At 33.0% G+C, this 27,730-nt stretch overlaps 1 protein-coding gene across 3 annotated transcripts in view; it reads left to right on the plus strand.

The window, feature by feature from the left end:
* Cul5 (cullin 5) overlaps positions 1–27,154 on the plus strand; it is an 84,179-nt gene extending 57,025 nt beyond the window's left edge. For 2 of the 3 annotated variants that reach the window (XM_027930619.3, XM_071616670.1), the window contains 9 exons: positions 3,185–3,249; positions 14,073–14,205; positions 14,686–14,817; positions 17,808–17,931; positions 18,401–18,576; positions 19,112–19,273; positions 20,096–20,214; positions 20,837–20,960; positions 23,601–27,154. In XM_027930619.3, coding sequence (XP_027786420.1) covers positions 3,185–3,249; positions 14,073–14,205; positions 14,686–14,817; positions 17,808–17,931; positions 18,401–18,576; positions 19,112–19,273; positions 20,096–20,214; positions 20,837–20,960; positions 23,601–23,795 — 1,230 coding nt within the window. In that variant the 3' untranslated portion in view covers positions 23,796–27,154. The remainder of the gene's footprint in view (positions 1–3,184; positions 3,250–14,072; positions 14,206–14,685; positions 14,818–17,807; positions 17,932–18,400; positions 18,577–19,111; positions 19,274–20,095; positions 20,215–20,836; positions 20,961–23,600) is intronic. The other variant, XM_071616669.1, reaches the window with a different exon arrangement.
* The last annotated feature ends 576 nt before the right edge of the window (positions 27,155–27,730 follow it).

Raw genomic sequence — 27,730 nt, forward strand, 5'->3', positions numbered from 1 at the left:
AAGAAGGAAAATAATGTATCATAATCCAGGAACAGCAGAAGTCATTGTGGCCAGAGTAGATGGGAGTGAAGGCGAGAATAGTAGGAAATGAAGTCACACAGGATCCCAGATCTTGTAAGGAGTTTGGTTTTTACTGTGAGTAGGATGGGAAGTCATCAAAAGATTTTGAAGAGAGTCATAGGACCTGGCTTACATATTAACAGGACTACTGGGGAAATTTTTTAAAAAGTGAAGAAAGTCAATAGAAGCAGCAAGAACACGAGATAATCAAATAAATGATGTTGGAGACTTACAGTGATGGAGAGGTGGTCAAAAGTGGTTATTTTTTTTTTTTTAATGCAAGTAATTTATTTGGAAAATTGAGGGAGCACAGGTGAAAACAGAAGATGATAGAAGGAACTGTAGCCAACAAAATTTTTTCTTTTTTGTCATATTTTTTGTCAAATTTTTTCTTTTTTGTCATATCTGCAATGAGCTACTATAGCTTAATCCTGCAAGGAAACTTTGTGAAAGTTTTTAAAAACTGTGGGGTTTGAATTTGGGGTTCAAATTACGCCACCAAGAAAGTGTTGATTTTCTGGCATTTTCTAATCTGCACATATTTCCAGTTTTAGAAAAAACACCTTTAAGGTACAGATACAGATATGAACAATGGAAAAAGTCTGGGAATGTCAAAGAGAATTGGCAAAATGTGTTTCACTAGCTGTGTGGCTTGGGACTTAACGATAAAAGGGACAATAGCCTCTAAAAGTGACTTCTCAGAGATGCTTTGGCTGACCCCCACCCCCCAAACGCATGTCTTTAAATCATGTTCTTAGAGTGCTAATCTCTGTCCACACTGATGTTATGCCAGGCCATTGTCGTCTTACTAACTAACTCTAACATCCTATTGAGTTCTCAAATTTAATGTCTCTTTTCTTCCATCCTCCTCCTTTTCTCCCTCCTTTCCTCCCTCCCCACCTTCCTTCCTCTCATTTTTTAGTTGTGTATATTTAAGTTTAAACATGACATTGTGGGCTACTTATAGACAGTAAAAAGTTGCTGAGTGAAGTTCAGTTAACATCCACTGTGTCACATGTTTTAATTTTTTAGTAGCAAAGGCAGCTAAAATGAATTCATTAGCCTGAGTCCTATATACAGTAATATGTTATTAGTTGTAATCCTTATGTTGTACATTGTTAGGTCTCTAAACTTGCTTATCCTGTATATCCACTGCTTTGTATTCTCTAACCTGCATTTCCCTATTTCCTCCCTGCTCTACTCCCCATTCCCATCTCTGATAACCATTGTTTGTTCTGTACCTTTGTATTTTTTAATTTACTTTTATTCTACATATACGTAAGATCATGCAAGATTTTTTTCTTTGTCTGGCTTATTTCACTTAGCATGTATTTTCCAGGTTTGTTCATGTTGTAGCAAATGACAAGATGTCACTCTTTTTAGGGCTGAATAATATTCCATTTTATATATGTACTATAGTTTCTTTATCCATTTATCCTTCAGTGGACACTTAGGTTGGTTGTTTTTATCTCTTGGCAATTGTGAATAATGCTACAAATAGCAAAGGAGTGCAGATATCTTTATAAAGTGGTGATGTAAAAAAATAAATTAATAAAATAGTGATTTTATTTCCTTTGAGTATATTCCCAGAGAAGGGATCACTGGGATTAAGATCATATTATGATAAAAGACTCTACAGGACTTGCTAATGAATTAAATGTATAAGGTGATAGAGACCATTAAAGCATGGCATTCAGATTCATTAATCTGAATATTTAAAATAATATGATGGGTAAGACTTTCGGAGAAATAAGTTTTGGGGATATGGTTGCAGAGAAATCAGACAGTCAGTTTTGAACAAATTAACTTTGAAATGTCTGTTAAGCATCCATGTGGAAATTTTGAGTTTAAGGGAGAGAGCAGAATTGGAAAAATAATTTTTTGCAGCTCCAGTATGTAGGCGATTTTTAAATCATTAATACTGCCTACAGTCACCAAAGTAATGAGTGAAGATTGAAAAGAGAATATGGCATTCTGATATTTAGTTGTTAGAAAAATGAAGAACCATCATTTATGCAGGAGGAAGGAGAATGACCAGGAGAGTGTAGTGTGCTTGAAAATGGGGGGCGGGGGGAGTGTAACATGCTATTTTAAAACGCTACTGATAGGTAGAATTAATGGAAATTGTTAATTATTGTCTTTATCAACATTGAGGTTGTGAGTGACTTTTACAAGAGTAGTTGGGTGGACTGGTGGTCTGAAAGCCTGATTAGTGGTTTTCAATAAGAATGCAGAAAAGAAAGCCTCGTGTGGTGGCATATACTTGTAATCCCAGCAGCTCAGCTTCTGAGGCAGGAGGATCACAAGTTCAGAGTCAGCCATAGAAACTTAGAGAGGTCCTAAGTTCTCAGGAACTTAGACCCTGTCTCAAAAAAAAAAAAGGGGGGGCTGGGATATGGCTCAGTAGTAAAGCACCTCTGGGTTCAATCCCTGGTACAAAAAAAAAAAAAAGCCAGAAAGAAATTAGAGATGGTAATTTAATTATTCTATAGGAGTTGAGCATAACAATATGCAGTATGCTAAGACTAGAGGAACAATGGAAAGGGAAAAATTAACGAGTAAAAAGAGGAAATTCTGATTAAGTTTTATCAGTAAAATAGAAAGCTACATTATTTGTTGAGCATTCATGAATAAGAAACCATTGGAGGTTTGAGGAGAAAGGAAATGGTACAAAACCGTCTAGAAGGATGAAAGAAAACAGTGAATTATTTGTCAGGCAGCTTTAATACCTCACTTGAGAATATTCATAGTTATAGCATGCCAGAGTGCATTTCAGTTTTGAACAGAGTCTATGAAAACATATTCTCTGAGTCCAGACATACCATTAAAAGTAAAAACTGGGCTGGGGCTGGGGTGTAGTTCAGAGGTAGAGTGCTTGCTTTGCATGGGAGAGGCCCTGGGTTCAATCCCAACTACCACAAAAAAAGCCGAACTAAAATAACAAAAAAATGGGCTGAGGATGTAGATCTGTGAGTCCTTCTATTCTTTCCTCAGCACCACAACAAAACAAAATGACAAAAACCACCTGACTTGTATTTTTATGTTTTTAATAGTGTATTGATTTATCTGTTTACTCAGATCTTCAAAATAATGCTCATATTCCATTTCAAATTATTTTTTGCAGGCGTATAAAGCAGTTGTAAATGATGCTACTATATTTAAACTTGAATTACCTTTGAAGCAAAAAGGGTAAGCTTTTAAAAACCATATTTAAAAATATTTAAATTGCTTGGACTGTATTGTTACTAGGTCAGCAGAGTATCTACTTCCCTATTAGGTTTGTTTTTATTGTTGTTTCTCTTAGGATTCTTGTTGTCCTTGGTTATTAAAACTCTTCAATTTATATTTTTCTTCTTCTTCTTTTATGACCAAAATATATTGTCTTTATCTTTTGAAGTAGAAAATGTTGTTCCTAATCTTTTAGAATCTCTACTTGATTATTTTCTCTTTGTTAGTCACTAAAGGTATTCTATTACATGGAAAACCCAGAAAATGAGGATTCACTATAATGATATAAAAAGGGAAATCAAGCCAGGCATGATGGTGCATGACTATAATCCCAGCAACTCAGGAGGCTGAAGCAGGTGAATTGCCAGTTCAAAGCTAAGACTGGCTTAGCAACATTAAGCAACTTAGTAAGACCCTGTCTGAAAATAAAAGGGTTGGGGATATGGCTCAGTGGTTAAGCGCCCCTGGATTCAATCCCTGGTACCAAATAAAATAAATAAATAAAAATTAAAAGAGAAGTCATTTTTTTAATTTATTCTAATTTATTATATATGACAGCAGAATGCATTACAATTAATATTACATATATAGAACATATTTTTTAATATCTCTGGTTGTATACAGAGTATATTCACACCATTCGAGTCTTCATATGTGTACTTAGGGTAATGGTGTCCAAGTCATTCTACCATCTTTCCTACCCCCATGCTTCCTCCCTTCCTCTCCCACCCAGAAAATCATTTTACTGTAGGTTGTATTATCATTTTTAAAATTTGATCTCTTTGATAGAGCACTTGCCTGGTATGCATGAGGCTCTGGATTTGATCTCCAGAGCGCGCGTGCGCGCGCGCGCACACACACACACACACACACACACACACACACACAAATACTTTGGTAAGATGAATTTACATATGCTATGTATAATTTCAGAACATCTGAGAATTGAAATTTATGAAATATTACTCCATAAACTAGTTATAGTCCTTTCAGAGTATAGTACTAAGTTGCAATAAAGGTTAAAAAATTTTGATACACTTTCTAGATGCTAATTACTATCTTAAAGAAAATGTATATATAATGCCAAAATATTTGAAAAGTACCATTTTTTATTTATTTTTATTTTTTATTTTAGTTGTAGATGGACACAGTATCTTTATTTTATTTATTTTTATGTAGTGCTGAGGATTGAACCCAGGGCCTTACATGCTAGGCAAGCACTCTACCACTGAGCCACAACTACAGCCCTGAAAAATAACATTTTTTTTAAGGAAAAGTAATTAGAGTTTTTTTATTTTAATCTTTTCATTTTTTACTTTTTTGATCTACATAGGTTGAATAGTATTACAGTAGAAGACATCTGAGCCAGGTGCAGTGGTACACACCTGTAATCCCAACAATCTGAAAGGCTGAGAGGCAGGATGATCATGTTTGAGGGCAGCCTCAGCAACTTAGTAAGGGCCCTGTCTCAAAAGATATAAAAAGGGCTGGTGATATGACTCCATGATAAAGTGCCCCTGGGTTCAATCCCCAGTACCAAAACAAACCAAAAAACAACCCCAAAAAACAACCGAAGACATCTGAGTCATTTGTTGTATGATAGTAATTGACATGTGAAGGACATAGGTCACATTCTCTTTTAGCAATTATGAAATATATGAAACATTATACTACATCTTTGTGATAACTATGTGTGATTATATAGATTTTCCTTACTCTCTTATACTCAAGTGTTTTTTTGTGAAAGATTCAAACTCAGAGTAAAGTTACTATAATTGCTTTACCAAATATATATCTCCCTACATACATCCATCAGTCAACTTCTTTTTTTTTTTTTAAGTTGTAGATGGACACAATACTTTTGTTTTATTTATTTATTTTTATGTGGTGCTGAGGATCAAACCCAGTACCTCATATGTGCTAGGCAAGTGCTCTACCATTGAGCTACAACCCCTGCCCTCCATCAGACAACTTCTTAAATGAATTTCTAAAGAAGTTTCATACATTGATAATCTTATTCCTTGAACACATTAGCATGAACTCATTAATTAAATTTGATATTTGTTTTGAGGTAAAATTTACATAGACATTTGCATACGTCTTAAGTGTATAATTGGGCCAAATTTAACAAATGCATACTCCTATTAAGATATACAGTATCTCCATCATCTTAGATCATTGCCTCATATCTATTCCCTGTAAGTCTCACCCTACTTCCTCTCAGAGGCAGCTGTTGGTCTAATTATTTCAGTATAGATAGGTTTTGTCTAATATAAGACTTCATATAAATGGAATCATACAATATGTGCTTTGTGTATATAAAACTTCTTTCATTCAGCATTGTCTGAGATTTTTCCATTTTTGAATGTAACAGTTTGTTTTCCAAAGAGATTGTACTGTTTTACACTTTCACCAACGAAGTGTGAAAGTGCCATTTGATCCTCATTCTCATCAGTGTTTTGATAATGTCATTTTAATCTTAGTCATTCCAGATGTATGTGGTTGTATCTCATTATAGATTTTTTTTTCACATTTTTAAAATTTTGTTTTTAGTTGTAGTTGGACACAATATCTATTTATTTTTATGTGGTGCTGAGGATCCAACCCAGTGCCTTACACATGTGAGGTAGGTGCTCTACCAATGAGCTACAGCCTCAGCCCTCATTATAGTTTTGATACCCCTCTCCCTCATGTTACTGATGTTAAGCAATTTTGTGTGTGTGTGTGTGTGTGTGTGTGTGTGTTTCTTTTTTTTTGTCGTTGTTGTTGCTTTCTGTATCTTGGAAATCTTTTTCTGCTTCAACCCTAGGACATGAAGATGTTCTTTGTTTTCTTCTAGGAACTTTATAATTTAGCTTTTACAGTTACATCTAAGATCTATCTTAAATTAATGGTTGTGTATGTTGTAAGTTAGAGATTAAATTTCTTTTGTTTACTTTTTGTTTACCATATGGTTAGTAAGTGGCTTCAGACCATTTATTGAAAAGAGGCTTCAGACCATTTATTGAAAAGACTTTCCATTCCCCAATACATTACCTTTCCATAAAAACCTTAGGTGACTTTAAAATGGTCATCCATTTCTGGGCTTTCTGTTCAGTTCCAGTGATTTATTTGGGTTCTTTAGGCTATTATCACATATTCATGATTAGTATAGTTCTATAGTAAATCTTGAATCTAGGTGGTATAATATTTTTCTCCCCCCACCCCAATTCATTCCCAATTCATGAAGGATTTGCCTTTCTTTCTGGTCTTTGTAGCTTTTATGGTTTACTTTTTAATAATGTTTATAATATCTGGTATCATTATGTTGGCCTCATAAGGATTGGAAGTTACTCTCTTCTGTATGTTCTGAAAGAGTTAGTGTAATTGGTATTACTTCTTCCTTAAATGTCTGGTAGAATTCGTAAGTAAAACCATTTGGGCCTGAAGTTTTCTAGTGGAAAGTTTTTTTTAATATGAGTTCAATTTCTTTAGTAGATAAAAGGTCTTCAGATTTTGCAGTTAATCTAGTTATTTGGTTAAGTTAGATTTTCAGGGAATTTACTCATTTCTTCCTAGTTGTCAACTGTGTATATATGCATAAAGTCATAACTACTGTGCCCTTATTATCTGTTTCTCATAGCAAATACTGAAAATACTGTTTCTAGAATCATTTGAGAGTAAATTGTTTATCATTCAGTATATTAGTGTAAACATAATCACAAAACAACTTCCAGAATCAGGAAATTATGATACATACTGCAGTGTAATCGTCAGACCCATTTAAATTTCATGAATTGACCATAAATGTTTTTTCAGCAAAGATATTCAATACAGAATTATGTGTTGTTTTTATGTTGTCATATTTCTTTGATCTTTCTTGGTCAGAAACCAGCTCTTTCTTTGACTCTTGTAACCTTATCCTTTTGAAGAATACAGGCCAGTTTTTTATAGTGTTCCTTAGGTCGTGTTAATCTGATGGTTCCTATAAATGAGATTCAGGTTTGCATCTTTGGCAGAAGTAAAATTTTGTGCCAGGCATAGTAGTGCATCTCTGTAATCCCAGAGACTCAGAAGGCCAAGGCAAGAGGATCTCAAGTTTGACTCCAGCCTCAGCAACTTACAAGGCCCTAAGCAACTTAGTGAGACCCTGTTTCAAAGTTTAAAAAGCTAGGGATGTGCGGATGTGACTCAGTGGTGAAGCACCCCTGGGTTAAATCTCTAATACCCAAACAAACAAAAAAAAAAAAGTGAAACTTTGTTCTTATCTGAAGGAACATGATTTGTTTTACTCTACTACTGGACTTTACTTTGGTCACTTCATTAAGTTGATATGTATTGGATCTTCCTGCTGCAAAGGTACTCTTTTTTCTCTTTATATTTTTGGGTAGTACTTTAAAACTATGTAAAGATTCCATTCCTTAGAGGTACTATGGATTAGACAGAGGGGACTGAAGGGCGGGGAGGAGCAATGGATAAAGGAATGATGGTAGCATTAATGAATTGGACATTATTACCCTATGTGCATATATGATTACACAACCTGTATAACTCTACATCATAAACAACCAGAAGAATGAGAAGTTATACTCCATTTATGTATGATGTGTCAAAATACATTCTCCTGTCATATATGACTAACTAGAACAAATAAAAAAAATATACAAACCAAAATAAAAGATTCCATTCCTCATCAGATTTTTCATTTGTACAGTGATTTATCATATCAGTAGGGACTTATTTCCTATTTTGTTCAGTGGATTACAATTGATAGCCCTATATTTGGATTTTCAAATTATCCTAGATTTCTGTTGACTGCCTTTCTTATATATACATAACATTTCCATGTATCTTTGCATCTTTGGAAGTGTTGGATTTTATCCTGAATGTGTAATGATATGTTGCACAGAATGGTTCCTGCTAGGTTGTTTGAACTGTCCTGATTGTTCTGCCAGAAAGTGCAGATTTCAATCTGAATTTTAGCTTCCCTGCAGGTGGCATTGATAGGATTTCCTCAAAGCAAAATTGTCTACTTTTTGGAAATTTAACCAGTACCATTACTTTCTTCAAAGTGTAACTTTATTTAGAGATTTACCTATAGTGGATCACTATTCACTGTCTTCATGGCAGTTGTTTATGGGAAAAAAAAAATCTCCAGAGTTTATAATTGCTTCCTGGAGGAAGATTGGTATAATGCAAGTTTTCTGCTCATTCTCAAGTTGAACTTTTTCCTTGTTCTTTTTAAAAATTTATTGAAGCAACTTTAAACAAGTTAAAAATAGACATTTTAAGTTTTAAACTGAACAATTTTGTGGCATTTAGTACAATCACAATATTGTACAACCATCATCTCTATTTAGTTCCAAAATATTTCTAACACTCTCAAGTAAAACACTTTCCAGAGCAATTTCTTCCATTCTGCCGTCATACCAGCCCCTGGAAACCACTGATCTGCATTCTGTCTCTGTGGATATTTTGTGTAAATGAAGTTACACAATATGTGACCTTGTGTTTAGCTTCTTTCATTTATCATTTGGTTTTTTTTTTATATTTATTTTTTTTAGTTGTAGTTGGACCCAGTACCTTTATTTCATTCACTTATTTTTATGCGGTGCTGAGGATCGAACCCAGGGTCCTGAGCATGCTAGGCAAGTGCTCTACTGCTGAGCCACATCCCAGCCCCGTATCATTGTTTTCAAGAGCTCTCCCTCCAAACATGTATTGGTACTTCATTCCCTTGTTTGACTAAATAATATTGTGGTATGTTTATAACATGGTTTAGACCATAATTTTTTTCCCTCCTATCCCATGGATATTTGGGGTGTTTTCCCCTTCTGTGAATTTTGAGTAATGTTGCTTAGAAACATGAGTATCGTGTGCGTGCACTTCTTGAATACTTCTGTTGGGTATATATCTCTGAGTGGAATTAATGAGTTCATATGGGAATTCTATATTTAACTTTTTGAGGAACTGCCATACTATTTTTCATAGTGACTGAACTGTTTAAACATTCCTATCAGTAATGTATAAGGAGTCTGGTGGTTAGAATTGCATTTCCCTAATACCAACTAATGATTTTAAGCATCTTTTTATGTGCTTGTAGGTATTTTGGCATCAAATCCTTATTGATAGATAATTTGCAAATATTTTTTTGGATTCTATAGTTAATTGTCTTTTCCTGCACAAAAGCTTTTCTTTCATCTTCCTTTTCTCTGTGCTGGATATTGAACCCAGGACTTTATTCATGGTGGGCAAATAATCTGCTGAGCTACACCATCAGCCTGTTGTACAAAAGCTTTCAATGAAATCCTATTTTCTACTGTACAATTTTTTTTTGTTGTTGCTTTTGCTTATGCTTTCATATCTAAGAGTTCATTCCTAAATCCAGGTTTATGAAGATTCATCTTTACATTTCTAAGATTTTTTTGGTTTAGGTCTAGCCAAGTGTGGTGGTGCACTCCTGTAATTCCAGCGACTCAGGAGACTGAGGTGGAAGGATTGCCAAGTTCAAGGCCAGCATCAGTAATTTAATGAGGCCTAAAGCATCATAGTGAGACTCTGTCTCAAAAACATAAAAAAAGAGAGCTGAGGATATGGCTAAGTGGTTAAGCACTCCTGGGTTCAATCCATGGTACCAAAGCAGCGGGTGGCAGTGGTAGAGAGAGAAATAAATATTATATATATTGATATAGATCTATCTATATATGTATGTGTGTGTGTGTGTGTGTGTGTGTGTGTGTGTATATATATATATATATATATATATATATATATATCCTCTTTATTTTGCATGTGGATATTAAGTTGTCCCTGCATCCATTGAATGGTCTTAGCCCTATTACCATGAATCAGTTTGCCATGGATTTATGTTTGTTTCTGTATGCTTAATTTAATTCCTATAGTCTATATGTCTGTCCTTATGCTGGTACCACTCTGTTTTGTTACTATAGCATTGTTAGTAAGCTTTTAAATCAGGACATGTGAATGCTCCACCTTCCCCACCCCCAAATGTTTTGGCTATTTGAGTTCTCTTTCAATTCCACATGAATTTGTGGATTGGTTTTTCCATTTTGTAGGGAAAAAAAAAAAGGCTCCTGGAATTTTGATAGGAAATGCATTGAATTGGTAGCTTATGTTGGGTACTGTTAACATCTTAATTTTATGTCTCTCAGACCATGAAAATGTGATGTCATTTTGTTTATTTAGGTCTTCTTTTATTTCTTTCAGATTATTTGTTGCTGGTATATAAAAATATAAATGATTTAAATGTTATTTTGTACTATACAGTTTTCCTAAATTCATTTATTAGCCCTAATGGCTTTTTTATGGGTTCTTTTAGATTTTCTATACACAAGGTCATGACATCTGAAAATAGGTACTTTAACCACTTCCTTTCCAATTCAGATGTCTTCTGTTTCTTTTTCTTGCTCAATTGCTCTTACTAGAAATTCTGGTACAGCGATGAATGTCAATGGTGAATTCAGGTATCCTTATCTTTTTCTTGGTTTTAGGGGATTTGTTCTCAGTTGTGCTCACCATTATGATATAAGCTGTAAGTTTTTTTATAATCTCATTATTTTTAATAGTACCATGGCATTCTGTCTGGTGGGTGTGCCCTTGTTTATTTAAGTAATCCTGCACCTATTTCTAATGGTTTGCTGCTACCTTTAATGCAACAGAGGAATAATATTGTACAGTTGTCATTTTACATATGTGAACCTGTGTCTTCAAGATAGTTTCCCAAAAGTGAGGATTGCTGAATTCTCTGTATTTTCAGATTCTGAGATTACCATATCTTTTAGCTCCAGATTAAAGTAAAAAATTTCTGTGGAGCAAAATGAATATCAGTAGCTGACCCAGATAGCAGAACATAGGTATTGTGGCTTTCAGAGGTAGGGGAGGTGATGTTCTAGGAGAATAAACTTTTACTAGCTTTCAGGTTATTTGGGTGACTCACTTCTGAGAAGTGAAAAACCAGTGCTGCCACTGATAACAACTAGAATGATTACGTAAATACAGAAAATAGTAATTTTAATGTTATCAAAGAGCTGCAGAAGCAGCTATGATGAAAGGATTGAAATTTAACAGAAGGTAAGAAAACCTGTTAGAGGTTAACTGAGAATTTGAACTGTTTCCTTAAAGAGAAATAGTACGTGAAAATGAAGGTTTGGCCCAGACTGAGCAATGCTTCTGGAGGGCAATAGAGAGATTTGGTGGTCACACAGGACTGAAGAGACAAAACCCGGTGGAACCTTAATTGAAAACCAAGGAGGAACATTCCTTAAATTCAGGGGCTAACCAGAGGTAGACAGATTGTTAGCAGGAACTGCAACCCGACCTTGAACCAGCCCTGTTCCTAACTGGATTAAAGTGGTCACCCCCTTCCCATAGCAGTTGGATTATCACAGGAGTTCATGCCTGACCTTGGCATCTGCACTGCAAAAGATTTGAAAAGATGGATATCCAATTATCATATTATTAGTGGGATATGCCTATGTTGAGGATTACAGAAAGATTTTCCTAGAGAATGAATACATTATGTGTGGATACTTTCAAGGAAATCAGTTCCTAATCTTGAACTTCTGTGTCAACTTTTTTCTAAAACTGAGCTCTGATGGAACTATCATATAGCAGTTTTTCTTTTCTACTTGTTCCACAATTAGCCCTCCATACTTTGTAAAGAAAGGAATACCTCTTGTCCTTCATACCATAGTGTTTTGCCTGTGGATAGAAAAGCCTCCAGATTGCCTAAGAAGGTATTTGCCATGTGGTACTGATGTATAGAAAATGAATTTCTAATGAGTTAGCTATCAGAGCCTTTGCAAGTTGGGTAGTTTATAATTAGTCAATATTGAAAATATGAATTGTTAAAATTAAATTTTAATGTTAGGTCAACATTATTTTTTTAAGCAAATGACTGAGGAAAAAATTGATGTCATAAGAAAAATTTATTCTAGTCCCATCTGCTTACTTACATGATGAAGATTTTTCAGAACAAAGACATTATTAAAATAAGTAGAAATAGAATTGATGCTGATTCATAATTGGTAAGAAAAAGCTGGGCGTGGTGACATAGACCTGTAATCCCAATGATAGGGGAAGCTGACATAGGAGAAACACAAGTTCGAGGCCAGCTTCAGTAAATGAGTGAGACCCTGTTTCAAAAAAATTAAAAAGGTCTGGAGGTGTGGCTTGGTGATAGAACACCCATGGGCCTGGGTTCAATCCCCATCATTCCCCCACCCACAAAAAAGGCATAATTGGGAGAAGAAACAATTTAATTCATCAAATTAAAAGGGAGGCTAGTGTTGTGGCTCAGTGATAGAGCACTTTCCTGGGTGAGGCCCTAGGTTTGATCCTTAGCACTGCATATAAGTAAATAAATAAAAAATAAATAAAAATAAAGCTACATAAAAAGATCCATTGACAACTAAAAAAATTTATTTTGGGTTTGATCCTCCACACTACACAGAGATAGATAGATAGATCGATCGATCAGTTGGTCCATTGACAACTAAAAAAAATTATTAAAAAAAAAAAAAGTCTACTTATCCAGGGACTAAGGATGTATCTGAGTGATACAACTCTTGCCCAGCATGTATGAGGCCCTGAGTTTCATTCCCCACATTCTCCAGGGAGCTTTCCTACCAAGCTACATCTTCACCCCTTATTTTTTTATTTTGAGATAGGGCCTCACTAAGTTGCTGAGGCTGCCCTTGAAGTGCGACGATCCACCTGCCTCAGCCTCCTGAGTCACTGGGATTACAGGCAAAATATTTCTTTTAATTAAAAAAAATTAAAAGAGTTGATGTATCCAGTAAAAATAGACATTTGCATACATTTTATGTTTATGTACACACAATATAATTTTGGTTTTTGATGATATATATATATATATTGATAATAATATAGATCACTCAATCCTTGAAAATAACACTTGAATTTTGTATGCACGAGAAATTTTAAAATGTTGAATTTGTTTACTTACAAATGTTGTTTAAGAAGTAGAATAAAGAATAAATGCAAGGCTGGAGCTGTAGCTCAGTGGTAAAGTGCTTGCCTCACATGTGTAAGGCACTGGGTTTGAGCCTCAGTACCACAAACACACAGTATCTTTACTTATTTTTATCTACAAATAAATAAATATTTTTTTAAAGAAGAATAAATGCAAGACTTCAAGCATGAAAGTATGATACTGGTTTTCAAATTTCCTCAGAAAAGGGAAATATATAAATTTTTCATTGTTTAGGAGAAATTTGGCTTTAGAAAAATTGGCTTTAGAAAAAAACTTGGCAAATATTTAAAATGGTTATTGGTAGCTATCACATCACTACAGAATACAGATATATTTCAAAAAGGAAAGTAATGGATTTATCTTAACATTAATAATGAAAAAATTTGAATGTTAGGTTATAATTATCCAAGAACTTACATGGTTTTTCCTATTTTAGCAGATATATGAATAAATCTTTGTATCTATATAAATAAAAGTATCTGAATAAAGATCATTGCAAGCCCAAATTAGGGTTAAACAAACAGGTACTGAGAGGGTAAAATTTAAGGAATTTCTTGTTCTCAGGGTCCTGTAGGAGTTGGGTGGCATTTACAGGACCCCAAGAGTGAATGCCTCCTTAAATTATGCACTGTAGATATCTTGCTCACCTTAACTCCAGTCCTGATCCCTAGATTATTGCACATAAGAATTTTGCTGTTCAACATAAAAAATTAGTTTCTGAAAAAATTGACTTTAGAAAAAAAACTTTGCAAATATTAATCATTTTTCATCATCTGCTTTTGTTTTTCAGAGTGGGATTGAAAACTCAACCGGAATCAAAATGCCCTGAGTTGCTTGCCAATTACTGTGACATGTTGCTAAGAAAAACGCCATTAAGCAAAAAACTAACTTCTGAAGAGATTGAAGCAAAGCTTAAAGAAGTGGTATATAAATTTTTTCTATTTCTGATAGCTAGTTGCTTTCATTCTTTTATTATCTGCTTAGCATAATTGTAATAAGCCAGGGAGCAAAGAAGTGAAGCTAGAGGACAAGTATAGATAAAAAGGATCACAGAGATGACTAGTGTCAAAAAAAAAAAGGGAAGGCTAAAGATAAGTAGAAAAGAAAATTGGGAAAGAACCATTGATTTTCATGTGAAAAAATATTGTTGCATTTTATGTAAAGTCTGAAAAACTGGTATTTCTTAAGACTAAGAGGTTATTTTGTTAGTCTCAAATTTGCTGACTTTTGAATCAGTGACGTATATCAGAACTGATTTTTCAGAGAAATAATTTAGTAGGCTTCTATTTTTATGTGCTTATATAGATTTCAGAATTTTGACATTTAGGGGATATGGAAAGGCCTAAATGAGACAGATGGCTAAGAATATATAAGAATTGAAAGTATCTTTGCTTTCTGTGCAGCTCTTGGTACTTAAATACGTACAAAACAAAGATGTTTTTATGAGGTATCACAAAGCTCACTTGACACGACGTCTCATATTAGACATCTCTGCCGATAGTGAAATTGAAGAAAATATGGTAGAGTGGCTAAGAGTAAGTAAATTTTTTTAAATATTTGGTTTTTAATATCGCACATGGTTCATATCTGTGGTGATATTGGTAATGTTAAAGAAATAGTGATCTTTTAGTAAGAACAGAATATCTTGTAAAATAAAGTGATACCTACTAAAGTACATTTTCTTAATGAAGTTAGTAAAGCACCCTTGTTTCTACTGTTTTATTCCCTTTTGTATACACTCTTGCTAAAAATTACCTTATTAAATAGACCACAGGACAAATAATTTCTTTCTTTGTGATACCTGGGATTAAACCCCAAGCTTTGTGCATGCTGTGCAAGGGCTCTACCATAGAGTTACCTCCCCAGCCTTTTTTTATTTTGAGACAGGGCTTTGAACATGTAATCCTCCTGCTTCAGCTTCCAGAGTAGCTGGGACCACAGGCATATACCACCACACCCAGTAAATTATTTCATTTTTAAGGTATTTTTAATGCTAAATGCTTAATTATAGAGCTGTTTGTAAATAAGTAGCAACATACTAAGTGAAAGAGCATAGATGGAAAAATAATGATTGTTCTGTGACTTTTAAAAATTTTTTGTCAAAACTCTTATTGTTATATAGGAAGATGAAAAATAGCAAAACTAATATGTTTTTAGTACACCAATTTAAAACACAAGAAACTTTTTATATTGAAGTATTTGTTTTCTTTGTAAAAAGCTTATCAGGGCTGGAGTTGTGGCTCAGTGGTAGAACACTTGCCTCGCATATGTGAGGTACTGAGTTCGATCCCCAGCACCACATTTAAAAAAAAAAAAAAAAAAAACCTAAATAAACAAAATAAAGTTATTTTAAAAATTCATCAAGTGTAATTAGGAAAATATTTTATAATTTATCTCTTGATACTGTATCTAGAATATTTTAAGCACTCTTAAAATATAACAACAAAATGTCAAATAACCCAATTAAAAATGGGCAAAGAATTTGAATAGATTTTTTTTTCTTTTTTCTCAGCACAGGGGATCGAACTCAAGGGCATCTTACCACTGAACTATATCCTCAGGCCCTTTTGCTGGCCTCAAATTTGGCTATTTCCAGCCTTAGCAAACCAAGTATCTGGGATTGTGAATAGACATTGCTTTATAGAAGATAAATAAATGGGCAGTAGTGCACACAAACATGCTCAGCATTAGTAATCATTAGTGAAATGCTAATCAAAATCACTGGATATATCACTTTATCCCTACTATAATAGCTAAAATAAAAAATAGAGGTGATAACAAATGTTGAGAAAGAAGAGAAATTAGAACTCTGGTAAGTTGCTGGTGGGATTTAAAATGGGGCAGCCACTTTGGAAAACTGTTTGATAGTTCCTCAAAAAGTTAAACAGACTTGATGAAGCAATTTCACTGCTAGGTAATTCTACTCAATAGATATGAGGACATATACACATATACATGTAAATTTTTATATATGGATGTTCCTTATATTATTATTTAGAAATAATGACAAATGTTAATAAGCTGAGGAAGGAACAAAATGTTGTTTACCCAAACAGTGGAATATGACTTTTCAATAAAAGAATTGAAGTACTGACACATGCTAGAATTTGGATGTACTTAGGAAATATTATAATGCTGAAGTGAAAGAGGCCAGTCACAAACCATATGTCATATGGTTCCAGTAAAATGAGATGTGAGGGTAGGCAAATATACAAAGACAAAAAAAGTACTTTCAGTGGTTTGCAGAAATTGGGGCCAGAAGTAGAAATGAGAAGTGACTCTAAATAAACATGGGGCCTGTTTTTAGAGTAATTAAATGTTCTTAAGATTTGAGGTAATGGTTGCTCAACTCTATAAATATACTAAAATCCGCTACATTTTAAAAGTATGAATCTTATGGGAGGTGATTTATGTGTCTCAATAAAGCTATCATTAAAATGAAGATAGTTTAATAGCAGTTGCTTACTCTCTTCCAGTACAATAAACATCTTTTCTGTGCCTTGAAGAGATGGCATACCCATTTAAGTTTGGATCCATTTCTAGCATGCAACTTACCACTTTTCTCATTTATGTCAACAACTTTGTTTCACTAAGTTTTTATACCTCTGTATATAATGAATGTTCAGCATTGGCGTTATTAACATTACAACTATAGTTCCACAGTCAGTTTTGTTCTACAACTCTATGTTCTTTTTTTTTTTCACTTCCAACATTATTACTTTTATTTTTTTGGCAGTACTGGGGATTGAAGAAACACTGTACCTCTGAGCTAGAGGTCTTTTTGCTATCTTATTTTGAGACTGTGTTGCCAAAACTAGCCTAGAACTTTCCATCCTCCTCTCTCACCCTCCCTGGAATTACAGGCATTTGCCACTGCACCCAGCAACATATGTTAATTTTCTAATGTATTTTTATCATCTTTGTTGGCCAAGCGCCTTTTGATTACCCATTTATGTAAAATATGTGGTTTTATCACTATAAGGCAAGGATGCCAGCAAAAACAGTACACTTTGCTCTCTGTTGGGTGAACTGAATAAACAAGTGACTGATAGATTTTTAATAAAGTATTGTGTTTGTTAGCTGATGTTATGTTTCTGCTAAGTTTTGTTTGTTTGTTTGTATTTTGAGTGCTGGAGATCAAGCCCAGGGCCATGAATATGCTAGGTGAGCTCTCTACCACTAAGCTACACACCCAGGCCTGTGTTTCTGTTATTTTTGTCATAACTTATGGATTGAGTAGTTAGAAGTGAAGTTTTGTACTTTATGCAAGTACATTTATTATATAGTAGCAACTGAGGTTGAGCTGTGTTGTTTAGAACTGATGGTAAAACTATTCTGTAAAATTTGTGCAGACTGAAATTGTGTAAAGCAAGGACTACCCTCACTATCCTATTTTTTTTCTAAGAGTCAAGGGAAAAAAGAAAAATTTTTGTTAAAGTATCTAAGATAGCTTTCTGTTAAATTTTTTATTCTGGTAATATATTAGATTATATACATTTGTCTCTTCTGTCTTTGGTTTTTGTAGGAAGTTGGTATGCCAGCAGATTATGTAAACAAACTTGCTAGAATGTTTCAGGACATAAAAGTATCTGAAGATTTGAACCAAGCTTTTAAGGAAATGCACAAAAATAATAAATTGGCTTTACCAGGTATTTTACTTTATAATTACATATGTGTGTATATGTTTTAAGCTTTATTTATTTATTGTAGTTGTAGATGGACAGAATGCCTTTATTTTATTTATTCTTCTTTATGTGGTGCTAAGGATCGAATCCAGTGTCTCACACATACTAGGCAAGCACTCTGCCACTGAGCTATAGCCCCAGCCCTATTTCAGACTTTTAAAAAAGAATATCTGTGTTTGTGGTAATTAAAGTTAAATAGCAGTAATAGACCCAGAAATGTTATGATGTTCACATTCCTGGAGACATCTGTCAAAGCAGAATGGTAGATTTGTGAATCCAGTTTTTGAAACAAAAGAATATTTTTAACAAAATCTTTAGAGTCGTGTTTATTTTTTACCAGAATTTAACCTGTATTATTTTAATTTTTATTTTATTTTGTAAATTTTATCTATTCTCAAGATTGTTTTATATTTTCTGATATTCTGCCCTTTAGCTGATTCAGTTAATATAAAAATTCTGAATGCTGGTGCCTGGTCAAGAAGCTCTGAAAAAGTCTTTGTCTCGCTTCCTACTGAACTGGAGGATTTGATACCTGAAGTAGAAGAATTTTACAAAAAAAATCATAGTGGTAGAAAACTACATTGGCATCATCTCATGTCAAATGGAATTGTAAGTTATGATATAGTTTTCTATTTGGGTGAAAGTGGAAGAACTCCAAATAAGAGTTACTTAAACAAAACAGATTTTCTGCTTCTCTCACAGATAAAAATTTTCACAGGAATAGTGGATCTGTTCCATGAAATTGTTAGTAACTTAGTCTTCTGATTGCACCATCATGCTTCTAGTATTGCCCTTATCAGCATAACCCAGTATGATCCCCACTTTGTATATCTTCCTACCAACAAAAAAGAAAGGAGAAGGTGTACCTTCATTTAAGGGTGACTTCTAGAAGTTTCCTCCATCATTTCCACTTGTATCACATTGAACAGAACTGAGTCACATGGCCATTATCTGTTATAGGGAAAGCCAGAAGATGAGTCATTAAACTATGCTTAAAATTACATAGCCTGTAAGAAAGGAATAATGGATATTGGAAGACACCTAACAGTATTTTCACATAAAATCTCATGTAGCAGATGTTTTATTAGGTAGATGGTAATCATTATGAAGAGCTTCTTATTGAAATTTATCTTATCTATTATAGATAACATTTAAGAATGAAGTTGGTCAATATGATTTGGAGGTTACCACGTTTCAGCTGGCTGTGTTGTTTGCATGGAACCAAAGACCTAGAGAGAAAATCAGCTTTGAAAATCTAAAACTTGCAACTGAACTCCCTGATGCTGAACTTAGAAGGACTTTATGGGTTGGTTTATTTATTTTGTTTATCAAATTATATTCTGGAAATTTGTGATTATTTTTGTTGGTGGTGGTTTTTTTGTTTTTTTGGTGATGGTGCTGATCAAATCCAAGGCCTCCCACATGCCAGGCACACAACACACCCTACCACTGAGCTAACCCTGACCCTGATGAATTTTTTAATTTATAACACTCTCAAAATGACATTTAACCAAGAAAAATACAAAAATGAGGTATTCTGGGAAAAAGAAATTGAAAAGAGGCAAGTTACCAAGACAGAGAAAGGCAAAAAAAAGGAGAAAGATTGAATTGGTATTTTTTGCCTGTGGGAGTCTTCCCAAAAACATACATATATTAATGTTAATTTTTATACCAAGAGTGTGTACAAAGAATTTATGATGACTAAATATCTAAGAGAACACTTTAGATCTTTTCAGAATTTATAAAATTTTCTCTTTAGCTTTTTGCTTTGTAACTACTTTCTGTCCTTACTCCATAAGCAACTTAAAGTTTCAGAGTAATTATTTCCTATGATGGAAAGAGCTGGTATATAACCGTCAAGTGGTATTTGCTACTGTCCTATGTGACCAATTCTAATTTTTTATTTTCCCATAAAGGGAATATTTATTTCTTCCTTATAACCAACTCTTTTTTCCTGTTTTTCTGCTTCATACATTTAAATTGTAAATGTATGAAGATACCAAATACAAGTTTGGATTGTAAATTTATGTTTATAATCCTTTCTTATTTATATTGGTTGTGTTGGGGAATTGATCTTAATATCCCATACTGCTTATAAATACTAATTGTTTTCTCCTTTATTTTTCAGTCTTTAGTAGCTTTCCCAAAGCTCAAACGGCAAGTTTTATTGTACGAACCTCAAGTGAATTCACCCAAAGACTTTACAGAAGGTACCCTCTTCTCAGTGAACCAGGAGTTCAGTTTAATGTAAGGTTTATGTTGGTCAATTTAAAATAAAAATGCCTTGTTTGAGTTTTAGTTTGTTATTTTTTTTAAGCAAAATAACTTTTATTTACATGATATTTATAACAATAACTATATATTACCATCAATCTAAATTTAATGTCATTTAGTTTTTTATTAAAACTATTAGGGGGCCAGAGGGCTCAGGAGGATGGGGGCCTCTGGAAAAAAAATATATTAATGAACTGTAAAGATGTTTACTTCTTTACCATATTTATATGGACACATTTTTGCTGTCTGACATTATACTATATTCATCTTAAAAGTAAACTTTTTTGTGTGCTCTAAAGCAATTTTATCTAGGCAGAGCATTTTTCCCTGAAGCTCAATTAGGTAAAGTTGAATCACAACCCATGTCTGTTCAATTATCTAATTATTTTTATGGCAGTATAAATTATCAAGCTTGTTATAAGAAATCATTGAGAAGAATAGGGTTTGTTTTAAATAAAGGTATATGTTATTTGTTATTTCTCCTTTAAATAGTTCTAGATTTTAATTTTTAGAATATTTCTAAATCTTTTCTCTCAGATATTGTTGCTATAATACAGTGTTTGAAAACCCTTTCACTGAGCAGTGTTTTTTACAGAAAAAATGCAAAAGTTCAGAAAAGAGGAAAAATCAACTTGATTGGACGCTTGCAGCTCACTACAGAAAGGATGAGAGAAGAAGAGAATGAAGGAATAGTGCAACTAAGAATATTAAGAACCCAGGTTTGTGATATTATGATAAAACATGTAAATTAAGTCTTGGGGTAGTTTATTTAAATCTTCAAACTAGAGGGGTTAACAGTACACACCTGTAATCTCAACTAGTTGGAGTCTGAGACGAGGATCATAAATTTAAGACCTTGTCTCTAGATAAAAAATTCAAAAGGCTAGGAGTGTAGCTCAGTGGTAAAACATCGCTGGATTCAATCCCCGGTGCCAGGGGACATTTTTATTTATTCAGAATATGATACTTTTGAACATGATAAAGAATACCCATTTTGGAGCTGGGGTTGTGACTCAGCAGTAGAGCGCTCACCTAGCATGTGCAAGGCACTGGGTTTGATCCTCAGCACCACATAAAAATAAACAAATGAAATAAAGGTATCTAACTACAATTAAAAAAATAAGGATTTCAATTTTTTTAAATAAAAATATTGTATTCAGCTACAACTAAAAAAAAGTACCCATTTTAAACTAACATGATAATTTTAACTTTGAAATATTTTTTAAAGCCAAATTGTTCCACGTTTATTATTTTTTATTTAATATTGTTTAAATCTTCTGGTCAGTGTAATAAAATGTCAAGCAAGAGGAAGAATTACTTATAGATCATATAATATGATCTGATTACTTACAGATCATATAATATGACAAAGTAGCACAGAAAAACAATGAATTAAAAGACTCAATTGGCTGGGTGCAGTGGTGCACAACTGACTATAAGGTTGGTTGAATCTGTGGATGTGGAACCTATAGACACAAAGGGCCAAATGTATTTCTTCTTTTTTCTCTTTTCACATTTCCTTTATAACAAATTCTAATCTCCACTAAGATAGATAGGATGCTTATACTGGAAAAGGTAAAAGGAAAAGAATATTTAATAATTTTCAGATAACATTTAATAACAAGCTTAATAATAATTAAAGAAATTGCCAAGAAAAATATTGATGAAGGAAGGGGAGTGAGAATAGGAAAAATAGTAGAATGAATCAGACATAACTTTCCTGTGTTCATATATGTATACACAACCAGTGTAACTCCACATTATGTACAACCTCAAGAATGGGAAGTTATACTACATGTATGTATAATATGTCAAAATACACTCTATTGTTATACATCTAAAAAGAACAAATAAAAACAAAATTAAAAATATTGATGAAATTTACCTATATGAAAAAATACTTATTTTTCCATGAATATAAAAAACATGTACTTGCCACAAAAGAAAATGATGAAAGAGGAAATAGAGTGGCTTCTAGAGCACAAATACATCAGAAGAGATGAAGCCCAACACGTTCATATACATGCCACAATTTTGAATATCATGGACACTATTAACCCAAGTTTTGGAGTGCTTGAGCAGAAAGTTACCAGTTAGAGCTAGAGAAAGGAAAGCTAAAACATTTAATGGCATTAATTCAAATTAAAAGTAATATTTATAACAAATGTAGCTTATTAATTAGGTAAATATAAAGAATAGTACTTACTGATTTTATAACAGTACTATCACACAAAGAAATAACTTGAGTACAGGGGAAAATTTGTACATACAGATTTTTATCATAATTGATGTTAAACACAGTATCAGTTTATATACATATTGTGTTCGCAGGTAAGATAAATTTTAAAAATGTATTTAAAGAAGTGAAAGGAAATATATTAAAATATGTGATATGGGGCTGGAGTTGTAGCTCAATGATAGCGCACTCATCTGGGATGTGTGAGGCACGGGGTTGGATCCTCAGCACCTCATAAAAGTAAATAAATAAAATAAAGTTATTGTGTCCATCTACAACTAAAAAAATATATATTTAAAAAATAGATGTGATGCGTATTTCTTTCAGCCGAGAGATTATGGGTAATTTTGCTTTTATTTTCAAAATCTCTTTAATAAAATTTTATTTTATAAGCAGTGAAAAAAGTGTTTTATTAAGTAAATAAATTTACATGGCTTTTTGATTGTTTGCATATTTTTTGTTTTTTTGGTACAGGAGCGCTCTATCACAGAGCTACATCCCTAGTCCTTTTTATTTTTTGAGACAGGGTCTCGCTAAGTTGCTTACAGCCTCACTAAGTTGCTGAGGCTGGCCTGGAGCTTGTGATCCTCCTGCCTTGATCTCCCAAGTTACTGGGATTACAGGCATGTTTCACAGTGCCTGGCTAATTTACTTTTTTTTTTTTTTTTAACATTTATTTTTTAGTTGTAGGTTGACACAATACCTTTTGTTTTATGTTTTGTATGTGGTGTTAAGGATTAAACCTAGTGCCTCACACGTGCTTGGCAAGTGCTGTACCTCTGAGCCACAACCCCAGCCCCTAATTTACTTTTTGTAAATAAATATTGGTCTTAAGATTAATCCCTTATGGACTGGGTTTGTGGTTCAGTGGTATAGCACTTGCCTAGCATATATGAGGCAAGGGTTCAATTCTCAGCACCACATATAAATAAATGAATAAAATAAAGGTCTATCAACAACTAATACCCACACACACATATATAAATTTTTAAAAGAAGATTAATCCCTTAATAGTTGCTGTGCATTCTGATAGATGTTGGATAGAGGATGAAATATATATAAAAAATCATTTTTCATTTTGCTTTACTTAATATATTAACTTTTTTTTTCTTTTTTCTTTTAGGAAGCTATCATACAAATAATGAAAATGAGAAAGAAAATTAGTAATGCCCAACTTCAGACTGAATTAGTAGAAATTTTGAAAAACATGTTCTTGCCACAAAAGAAAATGATAAAAGAGCAAATAGAATGGCTTATAGAGCACAAATACATCAGAAGAGATGAATCCGATATCAACACTTTCATTTATATGGCATAATTTTGAATATCATGGACATTATTAAGAACCCAGATTTTGGAGTGCTTGGGCAGAAAGTTACAAGTTTGAGCTGGAGAAAAGTTTATTTGGACTTTGATTACATAAATATGAAAATCTCTGCCTTACCTTATAAAGTGACTCTATTTTGCCACTCACATTAGTTAGCATGATGGCATTCCCTTCATGTTGCGCACTCTGTAACAGCATGCTGTTTTGTGGAGAAACTTGCATTCATGAAGAGCCCATTATGAACTTTTAAAAGTAAATTTGATTTTTACCCACCAGAAGAAATATAGTTGGGAAGGGAGAGGGCGGGGTTCTTGTTGCTTTTTTCCTCTCTTAAAAAAATGTACTTGCACAAGGAAGGATATTCAGATATTCATGCACTGAAAAATGCTGTTATCTTTTGTTTTTAAAAAAATGCAATTAAAACTAGAAGTAGCACTCTTGGCCTCTTTTGATGAGAGTGAGCTGGTCAATACAACATTGGGAGAGGGCAGATGTAGGTGAGAAGATAAGTATTTCATAGTTTCAAATTATTAGTTCAAACACTGCTTCGGTATGATAACTGGATTTTAATGGTGACCTAAAAAAAGATATTAAATATTTCCAACTTACAAATGTTGGTGTTCTTTAAGCAGGAGACTGCTGTTTTAGTTGTTTGTTAAATGATAAGGAATTTTGAAAAATCTTATATGGCTGGAGAGTTTGTTTTGAAAAAAATGAAGCTTATATTGTTGCTTCAGTTGTACAAAAGAAATTTATGGAGAGAGGTAGGTCATTATGACTACAGGGTCAGTACAGCAAAACAAACATTAAGTGTGTCTGTCACTAACACACTTAATATTTATATACCTAGTATTTATTATGCCATATCTAAATTTATTGAACACAATGCAGAAATCTCCTGCTGTGATATAATACAGTTATGGAACGGATCTCTCAATCTGTAGCATAGAACTATTTTGGTATCTTAAAGTCTCATGATTAGGGATTTTTACAGCCTCAGGTTTCTGGAAAGAAAGACTTCTCTTTTAAAAAGTAATATCAGTCATCTAGGAGGAGAAGAAAAAACATAAGACCTGAAAAGCATAAGCAAAGTTATTCCAGTCTTAATATGAGCAGTATACTTGCCAAATATGTACATATATATTTATATATTTTAAAAATAAACATTTTTAAAATGTTCAGAAGGCAACACTTACCTTTTTACTTTCAGTCAATCCAAAGCAGCAACTTATTAGTTGCTGGCAACTGAATACCCAGAGCAGTGCAAATTTTAGGACTTGAGGACTTGAACAACTGAGAAGAACAAAACTATTTCCATTGGGGAAAAAATGGCTCAACATGGATTTTTATTCATTGTGGTGCACGTTTCAAATTTTCTTACAAATTATTTTATATCTTTTTGATGTTCAGTAATATTTAAAAGTATGGTTTTGAAAATGGTAGGAAATGGAGTGCTGAAAGGCATCCAGTATTATATTATAGCAGAGAGCTTTTAAGAGCATTTCATGGAATCTTCCCTATCCAAGAAGCTTTATGAGCTCCCCAATGCAAAGAAGGAAAGTCAATTTAAAACATTTATGGTTTGCTGATTATAATCAAATGCCTGTTCTGAAACTCATAGGAAATTTGAATTTTGTTTAGAATTTAAAATATACTTCAGCTCTAAGATAGCATATGTCAGTCATTAGACCAAGATATTGTGAAGAATTAAATTTAAAATTAGTGTTCATTGTTTTCTCTAATTAAATTTGAAATTTAGAAGAAATAATTTTTTAATAACTGTGACCCTTAGGTTTAACAAATATTTTGGTATTGCAGATTTGCTTGTCCCAATAGAAGAATAACAAAAGAAGAAACTAAGGGAGAAAAATTTTAGGCCTTTTTTTTATATTTAAATTTTATTGTTTTAAACCATAATTGTTCTCAGAATTTCTTTGGAATTTCTAACATTTTTGATCATTTAATTTAAGAATGAGAGCCATAATGTTTTGATTTCTAAAGGCAAATTTAATGCAAAGTGGGTAAGATTAAATCCATAGCAAAGTTTTCTATTAAATTTTTTAATAGATTTTTTAAAGCTAATTATGTCCTGATTGTATTTTGGGGATTAAACAGCAACAAATACTGTACACTTAAGTTTTCATCTTTTTTTGGTTATATATACAAAAATTTAACTACTTTTTGGTGTTTATGAAAACCATTTAGTTGACATGGTGCCTATACCATTGTTGAATTTTCTTTAAATATGTTTTGACAATAGATTTGCTAATTTTAAAAAATAGAATCTGAAGAGAAAATTTTATCAGCAATTTGTTAAAGTATACTAATTGTAACTGTGTACCTTTATCAGGTTCTTTTCTCCAATGAACACTTAGTGCTATCTGAGCAGAAATGAAACCTAACATAGTTAAGGAAAAAGAAAACCCAGTCACCAACTTCACCACCAAAATATAATTAAGTTGTTTTATGAGTAGCATGGCAAGAGGGCACCTCAGGTTAAGTTTTGACCTCTCATCTTCTGATTTTAAAGATAGAGCCGTCTGAAAATGTTAACCTTTGTTGCCACCTCATTGCCAGAGTAAGATATGAAACAATTTACCAAGTAAAAATATACGACAATTTTGTTGCTTACAATGATATAATAAATATTAGAACATTACTGTTCCAATGATTTGATGAGGATCTTGAAATAAATTCTGAAGTCTTCCAATTTTTACATTTATTGGAGGGGTCCCCAAGTTCTTTCAACCTGTTTATTTAAGTCCCTTGATCTTATTTTGTGCATAAATGTTAAAGTTTCCTAAAATGAAATGTTAGCTCTCTTCTTACTTTTTATTAAATTTAATACAAAACATGACCTTAGTTGTTAAGAAAGGATTTTGCATTATTTGCAGTACGATGTCATTAGTCCTGCTCAAAGGGCAAATTTTTAAAATTCAGTTTGGGTAAAAGATTTGCTAGTTTTAAAGAAAGATTTGCTATCATAAACTCAAGCTGTTTTTTCTATTTTCATGTGAATGACTGGGATGCTGTCTTATAAATTCTTCCAAGGTCATGTCTGTGAGATAAAAACATTACATGAGAGCTTTCTTGTCATCTACACTAATGTCTTTTGGAGTGTTGAACAAATTTTGAGTTTCTAAGGTGTAATCTATCCTCATATGGTCTATACGATTTTGAATGTGTGCCACTACATACTGAGATGATAATGCTGTACAATTTTAAATGGTAGCAGTTTCTGTATGCAGTAGGCTGAAATATTTTGATGAACTGCTTAATTTTTGGATTTTATTTTTTAAGTTGTATAATTTATTTTCTTGCAAAATAAAAATGTAATATAAAAGCTTTCACTTATCCCCCAAATTTTGATTTTTCTACTATAAAATAGTTTCTAAGAGTTTAATTAAAATTTTTAGATGGGTGTAGTGGTGCCCTTGTAGTCCTAGCTACTTGGGAGGCTGAAGCAGGAGAATCACATGAATTCAGGAATTTCAGGCCAGCATGTGCAACATAATAAGACCTTGTCTCAAAGAAAAAAAATATATAGCAGGTATATTTACATATTTGCACAAACTAACTAAATTTCAAATAAGTTTAAAAGATCTCTTTAAATTGAGAATTCATTTATTTCTACTGTAGTAGTTGTGAAATAAATATTTACAGGCAGTTGGGCTGGACAAACACAGTTGACTTCATAATGACCCTAAACTCAGCTTTGGACTTTCAGTGAGTGAGATCTAGGGGAGTTGAAGGAGATGAGTTCACTTGGAAATGAAGCTAGAGAAAAGTTTGGTCTCGGTGTAATATTAACCTAAACAAAGAGACATTTATCATTAAGCTTAAACTTTCAGGAGACCCTTCTCACATGGGTGCTTCTCAACTCCCTGATTGGGGCTCAAGAAATTTTGTATAGATTGAGCATCCCT

This window comes from Marmota flaviventris, chromosome 9, assembly GCF_047511675.1.
Source record: "Marmota flaviventris isolate mMarFla1 chromosome 9, mMarFla1.hap1, whole genome shotgun sequence".
NCBI classification, from domain to species: domain Eukaryota; kingdom Metazoa; phylum Chordata; class Mammalia; order Rodentia; family Sciuridae; genus Marmota; species Marmota flaviventris.